Source organism: Podarcis erhardii (genome assembly GCF_964252035.2).
Source record: "Podarcis erhardii genome assembly, chromosome: 7".
Classification (NCBI taxonomy): Eukaryota; Metazoa; Chordata; class Lepidosauria; order Squamata; family Lacertidae; genus Podarcis; species Podarcis erhardii.
Genome location: NC_138511.1, coordinates 65,732,129 through 65,741,900, shown reverse-complemented (window position 1 = coordinate 65,741,900; position 9,772 = coordinate 65,732,129). Strand labels below are relative to the sequence as shown.

The following is a 9,772-nucleotide window of genomic DNA, read 5'->3' as shown; positions in this document are numbered from 1 at the left end:
AAAGGAATCCCAAACACAGCTGGAAAGCCACCCTTAATAAATCTAGAGAACAAATATGATGTTAGTACATTTGTATTACATTTTAATGCACCGAATTAACTTCTTTCATTTGAAAACCTTCCAAAGCCAGTCATAATCCCATTTTCAAAAATAAGTTATACTGTGAAGACCCCCCCCCACACACATATAAATGATCTGTAAAAGAAACATTTACATTGTTTAATATTCATTTATAAAAACAGTCAGGAAGAGGACTTCATAAGTGTTATCTCTTTCTCAGTTTTACATTTTAGTTCACATGCTACATATTTAATGTCATAAGCCAAGAGTAGAAAACAGTCTCAAAGAGAATGAAAAACAAAGGAATTTCATGATTTTCAAGCGCTGTCAGTTTTCATCCTCACTGATACCAGAGCACAAATGCTTACAAAAGGGAGTGGGCAATTAAAATAGAAGGACAGATTCTGTTGCTTATTGCCACAAATCTTCAGTGCGACCAAACTTAAAGACCAGGCCTCTGTTAACAAAAGAGACAGGATTAACTGCATAGAATGTTGGAATTGTCACATCAAACAGAGCAAAGCATTATCTTGAAAATATTTTATGGAAAGCGAAGATAAAAATATTTTAAATAGTCTTCTACAGCACAGCCCTATGCATCTTTCATACAACAAAGCCCCACAAAGATCAACCAGACTTACTCTCAGGGAAGTGTGATTAGGATTCAGGTCGTAAGGCTGCTTTAGAAAAAAAAGATACTTCCATGTGTCTCTGTGTTAGCTCTGTGATGTTTTGGTGCAACAGTGCTTGTGCCAGTCCTGCTCACCCATTTGAAATTTACTTATTTATTATTATTCCGTGACCTAGACATATTGGTTTGGTATGAATGACAGTGCTCCAAGCTACTAAACTTCCATGCATGTGAGATTTAAACACAGAATAACAAATCAATTGAATGGAAGAAATATGCTTACCCAAAAAATATAAAAGCATTTTGGAAGAAGACTGCTATCCCAGGGTATACAGAGATCTTTTCTTTGTCTGGGAAGGGGAAAAAAGAATGTCCTTTATCTGAAGTCCATGAGTTTATTTGTAGCCTCCCCCAACCCCTCAAAAAAGCACAATTACCAGCTCACTGATTTGTTAAGTTTTGCAGGGCTTGCCTAATGCCTTCTTATGCTACCATTGCTACCAGAATCTGGAAAATGAATATACTTGCTTACTTACAACACTTTTATACAGCTTTTCTGTCACAATGGTTCTCAAAATTCTCTTACTTAAAAACAACTAAATACACAAATAAGATCATCAAGAGTCATAGCTCAATAGTAGAGCCTCTGCATGTAGAAGGTGCTAGGTTCAACATCTCCAGGTAGGGCTGGGAGAGACTCCGAAACCCTGGACCAGTCAGTGTAGATATTATTGAGCTAGTTGGATCCATGGGTTTGTCTCAGTATAAGGCAGCTTCCTATGTCCCCATGTCCTAAACCATAAAGTCTATAATACAGCATCAAACCAGCTAGAGGATGCAACTCAATATAGTAGTAAAGTCACAGCACAGGAAATTTTCACAGATCTTAACACTCCCAAAGTGTCTATAATCACAAAAAAAATTTTTTACTAATTTAGAAGGCTGAGAAAATAAAGGTGTTCGCCAGGCACCGAGAATACTAGTTTAGGCACAAGGTGAAGGGCATTTTATAGCTGGGGTGCCACCACTGAAAAGGTCCTCTCCCTGGGAGCCAACTGGTGCACCTTGTTTTGGGTAGGCACCTGGAGGAAGGGCCTCAGATGATGATCTTGAGATCGAAATATGTGTACTCTGGTAAGTGTGTTCAGGATTGCAGCCTCATTAGCTTATATTTACAAGCGGGGGACCCACAAACCTCCAGATGATGTTGGGACTGCCACTTGCTTAATTTCTTGACTGCTGGCTACGCTAATTAAAGTTGATGGAAGTTGTAGTCAAACAACATCTGGAAGGACAAAGGCTCCCCATCCATCCCTCCTGCATTTATACCAGCCTTTCTCCAATAGAGAAGAAGGTGCCATACACAGGATTCTCAGCAATCTCCCAACCTAATCAATCATGCATCAATCATTATGCCAGGCTGCAACTCACAGGCCTTCAAAGTGTAGCCCACAATTAACAAATCCTTTCAGAAAAAGGAAGACAGTGCCACAGGCAGCAACAGTTCAGCCTCCAAAAGAAATGACACAGAAGCCCCCCCCCTTTTTTTAGGTAGGATAGTGACATAAGAGACACTTTCATTATTATAGGGCAGGCTTCCTCAAACTCGGCTCTCCAGACGTTTTATGATGACAATTCCCACCATCCCTGACCACTGGTCCTGCTAGCTAGGGATCATGGGAGTTGTAGGCCACAAACAACTCGAGGGCTGAGTTTGAGGAAGCCTGTTATAGGGTATAGGTAGTGTTCATAATGCAAGAGACAAGGTCTCTGCACTTAACCTGATTGCAATTTAAAATGTATACATAAGCACAAGCTAAAGTGCTAATTTTAAAGGTTGCCTTTAACAGATACTCTACCTTGAATAACATAGCCTCCAAAGAGGACCCACATAGATGCAATCAGAGATCCAAATGCCAACATAAATCCAATGAACAGCCAGATGCGAGCACCTGCAAAAGAAAAAACAAACCCACACCAATTGTTTTAAAAACAAGCTGCTCCATTGTTCATAACATAATATTTAAATAATGGGCAATATGTGACCTGAAGAGGACAAATTAACAGTCCCTTCAGAACTACCTAAAGCCTGTGTGCATTAGGAAACATCTACATGCTCTCCATGTGTCATGGCTGAGTAAGTGCAACATTTCAAAATGTACAAACTTGGTACACCATTTTTCATTGCTATCCCCTAAAGTAGCCCTTCTGAGAGCCTGGTGCAGTGGAGTGGGGGCAAGGGAGATCTGGGTTCAAACCCCTGCTTAACCAGAAAGGCTGTATTAAGATATATATAATCACAGCCATGCATTTGCTGGGAAATTGCACTCATGGCAATTGCAATGCACATCTATTTTGGGATGTGCTTTACAGCAAAACAGATCACTTAGTTGAAGTTAGTTGTAAATATCTTAAATATATACTTATTTAATATTTTTATTAAATCTACTACTTCCTTACATTTTAAGGCCCGCCACAGGGAGCCTCGTCAAGGCCCTCCACTGCTGCAGATATATAGCTTGATATATCGAGATACAGTGGTGCCTCGCAAGACGAAATTAATCTGTTCCGCGATTCTCTTCGTCTAGCGGTTTTTTCGTCTTGCGAAGCAAGCCCATTGACGGCTTAGCGGATTAGCACTATTAGCGGTCTAGCGGCTTTTAGCGATCAGCTGAGAGTCGGCTTATCAGCGGAACAGCTGATAAGCGGCTTAGCGGCTCAGGAAATGGGGGGGGGAGCGAAAAAAACCCGCGGGAACTCGCAAGATTTTTTCGTCTTGCGAAGCAACCCCATAGAGAAATTCGTTTAGCGAAGCGCCTCCAAAACGGAAAACCCTTTCGTCTAGCGGGTTTTCCGTCTTGCGAGGCGTTCGTCTTGCGGGGCACCACTGTATTGTGATATTTAGCTGGTGATATATTGTGATGTTGAAAACCTGATATGGCCCACCCCTAGCAGCGCTATCTCTCTCTCATACACCCACACACTTGCTATAATTTTTATTTAAGATTACCTGTTTGCCCAAGGCAACCTTCACTGTAACTGTCCCCACGCACTTGTCCATTGGATACTGCATTGATCCTTCATTAAAAAGAACATAACATATCACATTCAGGTACTTGGCATTTGTATAGAACTGTTTAGCGTTACAATCTGCTTCACGTGCATTATCCTTTAGCATACTTATAGCAACACAGCAAGGGTGGCAGTATTATATCCATACTGCAGTGTGGGTCTTGTCTAATGTGACAAGTGAATTCATGACATACTCAAGGTAGAGTCTTCCTGCTCCGTAACTCAGACTCGTAGCTGCTATGCTATACCAGCTTTCTATGAAGCAATGACAATAATTCTCCATATACCTCAATACTACCTTGCATTTGGGAATCAGCTGTTCTGAAGAACAATTCAAGCAGCTCAAAACAGATTAGTCAAGTACTAAGTGGGAATCTTATCACTGAAGTAGGAATCACAACTGCAAAACATCAATTGTCTACAAGCCTGCAGTTATTCTCAAATTTCAGTGTGTACAATCAAACACAGAAGACTAAAGCTTCACAGCTCAGGAATCTTAACACCACTGACCGCCCCCTCCCTGAACTGATGATTGAGTTTACTTATATGCTGCTTTTGCACAATATGCTGTGCCCAAAGCAGCTCACGAGATTCAAAACCTTGAAATACAGACTAAACAAAAAACACAATCTAGCTTAAATACATAAATAATAAGCAAAACCAGAGTTAACCGACAATGAAATTTCTGGTACTGGTCTTGCTGCACTCAAAGGAGCCTGGCTTAAATACAGTTTAGAGGGTGGGAGGAGGGTAGATGGCATACAGCTGGCTCTCCCATCCCTCCTCCAGAGGAGGCTGACAGCCATAATTCACTCACCCCCTCCATAGTCAAGGAAGCAGTCTGGGAGTTTCTTACTCAAGATTGCATCATGCCAGTATAGAGACAACCCAGACCATACTACATTCTGATATAATCGAGACAGACACTATGGGTCACCGGGGAAACTCATTAAGCTAGAAAGTGGAAGGTAAAGCTGTGCTATTCTAGGATAAAACAAAACATAAACCACCCCTGTTGCATGCTTGTAAGTCCAGATATGTTCTCAAATTCTGAATACTGCTTTTTTCATGTTTGTGCCTTTTCATTATATAGCCTCAGAACTGTCAGGTACCATGCCAGAATCAGCATAATAATTTTAAATCATTATGATTAAATAAAAGACTAGTATAAATTTTTCCTGACCCCAAAACAGTACAAGGGCTTCAATGCCATGGCCACTTATTTGAGAGTAAGCCCCACTAAGTTCAGTGGGGTGGACTTCTGAACTCTGATGTAGGAGCAAAAAAAAATTCTGGGCAAGTTTCTATTTTTCCTGTGGAAAATATTTCCATTTCATAAGTTCCTTAGTAACAATGAATGGATTCCAACTGCAAATACAATATAAGACAAGCTAGGCAGTTTCATTTTTTAAAGTTTTGTTTACTAAATACAAGTAAAATAAAAGTATTTTTCGCCCCATAGGACGCACCAAGTTTTTTGGGGGGGAAATAAAGAAAAAAAAAATTATTTCCCCCCCAGGCGCTTGTGGGGCCAGCAGCGGGGAGAAGCGCTCTTCTCACCGCCGCCCGCCTGCAGACCAGGTCCGGGGACAGCGGGAAGATGCACTGCGCCTCCCAGCTGTCCCTGGAGCTTGCGGGGCTGGCAGCGGGGAGAAGCACGCGTCTCCCCGCCGTCAGCCTCCAAACCACAGCGGGATGGCGGCGTTCCGCCTCCCCGACCTTGTGGGGCTGGCGCTGCGGCTCTCCTGAAGCCTGCATTTGCCCCATAGGACGCACACACATTTCCCCTTCATTTTTGGAGGGGAAAAAGTGCGTCTTATAGGGCGAAAAATACGGTATGCTAAATTTGATCAGCCCATAGGGTCCTCCCACGCAAATTACCCTAATATGGATATGAAATTTTGCCAGTTCAAATCTGAAAAACCCACAACACTGCTTCTATGTTAGTATACCTAGGATTAGGCTACAAAACAGTCATCCTATGCTAACACAGTGCAAGTACTTTTAGTTCATTAGCCTGCATCTTGGAACCTATATCCCATAATCCATATCAACAAGTAATGGGTTCATTTTATAAGTCAGTGCAAGTTTTTAATAATTAATTAAATAAATATAAGAAATCCAACTAGCATTTTTACAATATGCATTCTTATTCAAATCCTGTAAGAATATTAGTAGTACCTACATTAGGAATGCAACTGTAGCTATCACTCCACAAGCATGGTATGAATGGTTGAAGTCATCTGAATGTGGATATTTAACAGCTGCATCTATGATAATCCACCAACCTGTAAAGAACTATTTGAACACAAAAGTTTCCAACATGATCTTCAATACAATGTTGCTGTAAAGCTACTATGACCACTCTATCAGACATCAATAATGGTAACAATCAGAAGCCGGTGGCAAAACATTTCGGTTGCCCAGGACGTTCTGATGCTCAGTCAACCACAAAGTAAAATTCAGTAAAAAGATCCTAGAAGCTCCAGTATGGAACTGGTGAACTAGAAATATCAGATTTGATTCTATTTAGCTTCAGTTAAACTGAAGCTGTGGGTTTCTTTTTTGCTACAGGTGTTAAATTTCCACAGAGAAACTAGGAAGACACAGCCATCACCAATTACTACTGTGTGAATGGGTTGCTATTCTTACCCTGCATACATTTGGGCTTCTTAAAATGTTGTCACATACAGTATCTCTTGTATACTGTGCCCTTTCTGTCTGTTTTGTACACATGTATGTATCTTTATATCTGCCAACAAACACAACTTACTGCATCTGACAAAGCAGGTTCTAGTCACCATAGAAGTGGTACACTTTAAAGTACAATATGCTTTCTTGTTTTTAATATACTATGCTAACAGAGCTATCCATTTGTAATGTATCACTCTATATGCACAGTTTTATTCAATTAAACTAAAGTGGGCTTTTAACATGCACAAATTTACAAATGAGGAGAATCCACAACACTGCAAAACTTAAGAAAAACAGAAATGCAAACAAGAGATTTAAGTATACATACCAGCACTCCTGCAGCAATAGAAGCTATTGTATTTCGTTTTTCTCCCCAGTCAACACACTCAGAGCATCTCATGTTTTCAAGGAACCCAGACATATTTGAGTTTTGGAAAACCTAGGAGAGAAAATGAAATTTGTTTCTCAACTTCTGTTTAGGTGCGTGGCTTTAAATGTATTAACTGCATTTGAAGTGAGAAGAATTTATTTAAACCTATTCTTATATCACTTACCATTTACAAATAAAGCTCAAAGACATTTCTAAAAATACATTAAAACCATTTTTAAAAACAACACAATGTTACAAATATCAGTAAGAGAATAAAAGATAAAATCAGACACATAAGGAAATAAACACAAAAGTAGCACACAAATGTAGCTGAAATACTGCTAGGGATGTGAGAAATGCAATGGTCAAATTTTCCAAAGGAAGTTAATACTTCACTTGCAATCAAGGATAGCCAGAAAACAAAGCAACACAGCCTCACAATTGGAAAGCTGAATTCCCAAGAGGTATAATTTCAACATGGGGTGGGGGAATATACTTGTTTAAGGGAGAAGAAATGAGAAGGATTCTACTGTACTGAACTGCACACAGGGGATGGATGAAAGGACCTGAAACTGTACAGGTAAGCCACAGCTACTTTGCCCTGTGTTGTCTGGCGATTCTTAGTTATATTACATTAATAATCAGGCTACCACCCAAACACCATAACTGAGAATTAACCTCATCAAAGCAATTGTTGTTGTTGTTGTTGTAGTAGTAGTAGTAGTAGTAGTATAGTCATTTATTCGTGTCCAACTCTTCATGACCCCATGGAACTAGTTTGTTCAAAGCAATAGTTTGTAATAAGTTCAGCCTTCCCTAATTGGATGGTCTCCAAATAGTGCTGAGATTCCAATTCCCACCATCCATGGGTGTAGCCAAAGAGGGGCAGCTTCTCCGCCCCGGACAAGTAAAACTATGGAAATACTTAGCTGACCCATCATGTCAGTTCTGCGCCCCCCCCCAAACAAAAATCCTGGCTATAGCCATGCCACCACCCCTGTGTTGAATGAAGCTTCCTCCCAAGAAAGTGTGTGCAGGCCAGTTCTGTGCATACCTTCTTAAAATTCAGTAACCTTGAACATACTGGAGCTACTCCTGAGTAAATTTACCATGATTTAACCTGCAGGTCAGCCAAAGAACCTACTAGTAGGTGTATACAAATCTCAAGAATTAGATGGAGCTGAATATCTCCTGCCACCCACCCACTTGCAGGGGAAGTGCTTTCATCCTGGTGGTCCCTGTGCCATCCAAACCCCCCAGAGATCATATTATGGGTCAGAGGCGGCGAACAAAAAGTCATCCAAAATAGATGAAACTGGCGAATTGATGGATGGCAGATCAATCCAAACAAAAGCTCTATTAAGGCTGGGAAACAAATCCCATTCAACTGAAAGGGATCCATTTCTCAGAGTAAAGAGGATGGTACTGGCCAAATGATGGCTGGATACCCAATCCAAGTTTCTAAGCTAAGGCTGCCGCTCTAAATCCACTTCCTGAGGAGCACATCCCACTGATTTCAATGGGGCTTGTGAGTAAAACTGACAGGAAGGCAACTACCATAAATGTACTTTTTGAGGAACAGACCCCACTGAATTCAGTGCAGAAGAGATGGGGTGGGCTAATTTGGAAGGCTGGACAGGCCAGCTCCAGGAAAGCTGCTGTGGAAAACGCATTTCCTCACGAGTAAACCCCACTGAATTCAGTGAGGCTTTCCTCCAAGTAAAGTGGATGGCAACGGCCAGTTTGGAGGCTGGGTGGCCCAGCTCTGGGAAGGATGCGATCTAAAATGCGCTTTCTCGGGAGCAAATCCCACGGAATCCAAGGCGAGGGGAAAACTGATGGAAGGCCGTCGCCCGAAACACACTTCCGGAGGATGAAGTCCCACGGAACTTATTGGGGCTTGGAATAAAGAAGCTGAGCCTCGGCGCTGCACGGCGGCGCTCCCCGCTCTATCTCCAGCCCGACACACCCCTGCGGGCCCAGCGGCTGCCCGCGAGATACGCAGCTCCCGTCTCCCTCCTGGCCGCCCCACCCGCCCCAGCGACGCCCCGTCCGCACTTACTTCGCCTCAGAAGCGCTCTTGGGACAACCGGCTCGAAGGGAAAAGCCGCCGCTGCCGCCGCCCTGGCTCAGCTGACCGACTCGCCTCCAGCGGAAAGCAAGCCGAACCGCCCCTTTCCCTACCAAGTAAACAAAGACACGGGCTTAGAACCCGGATGCTGAAAAGGCCGAAGCTACGGAGAAGGCGCCTATACTGCGCAGGCGCTGCGATGCTAATGGCTGGGCTCGGACAAACAAAAGGGAGCAGCTAAGTCCGCTCATGCGCACTGGTGCCCTTCATGGACGCAAATGTCTTGGAGCTGGTTGCGCTTGATTGCAAATGGGAAGGCGGCACTGCTTTAATAAAAAGAAGTGTATATTTATTAACGTTTTACTTTTCAAAACTCGCAACCATGCAGAATAATAAATGAGCAAACTTGCTTTATTGGGGTTTTAGCGTGGTGAAATGTTGACCGCGCAGCGGGGACAAGAATGGTGCCTGGTGTAGAAGCTGTGCGCGCGCGCCTTGTTCATTCGGAGTAAAGGCAGGGCTTAATCGCAGCACGATTTGGTACCAGCATCTCTTTCCTCGCCCCAAAGGGGTATAATTAAAAGTTCACGTTCTTTCAAACTCAGGTCTTCCAACTAAAAAAGCAGCGTTATGCCGGTAAAATATGAAAATTAATAATATCTGAATTGAGTCAGAACAGTAATCATGCAGATGCACAGAAGGAGCGGGTATACATTCATGCCTAGATTTGTTCCCCTTGTGTGTTTGGGGGGGAAAAGCTGAATTTTAAAGTGTGAAAACAGCACTCCGGACAAGTTTGCTCTGAGTCGCGGAAGGATGCAGTTAACCACTAAAATGATGTATTTATTACACCGACTAACAAAACGTAGCTTTT

General features: G+C 42.4%; 1 protein-coding gene across 1 annotated transcript; it reads right to left on the bottom strand.

Annotated features, from left to right (window-relative positions):
• Window positions 1-56: 56 nt before the first annotated feature.
• On the bottom strand, window positions 57-9,073 carry TMEM50A (transmembrane protein 50A). The gene is made up of 7 exons (XM_081869835.1): window positions 8,890-9,073; window positions 6,786-6,896; window positions 5,949-6,061; window positions 3,702-3,769; window positions 2,551-2,643; window positions 975-1,041; window positions 57-517 (listed from the first exon to the last, which is right to left on the bottom strand). Exons 2-7 carry the CDS (start codon window positions 6,876-6,878, stop codon window positions 472-474), a joined length of 480 nt encoding a protein of 159 aa, XP_081725961.1. The 5' UTR covers window positions 6,879-6,896; window positions 8,890-9,073; the 3' UTR covers window positions 57-471.
• Window positions 9,074-9,772: the final 699 nt, after the last annotated feature.

Excerpts from the sequence above, each read along its gene's own strand:
- TMEM50A (XM_081869835.1), bottom strand. The coding sequence starts at position 6,878 with ATGTCTGGGTTCCTTGAAAACATGAGATGCTCTGAGTGTGTTGACTGG. Across the intron at positions 6,062-6,785 it reads CTATTGCTGCAGGAGTGCTG|TTCTTTACAGGTTGGTGGAT; the intron begins GTATGTATACTT and ends GTGTTCAAATAG. Across the intron at positions 518-974 it reads AATGCTTTTATATTTTTTGG|AGGCCTGGTCTTTAAGTTTG; the intron begins GTAAGCATATTT and ends TTTTGTTAACAG.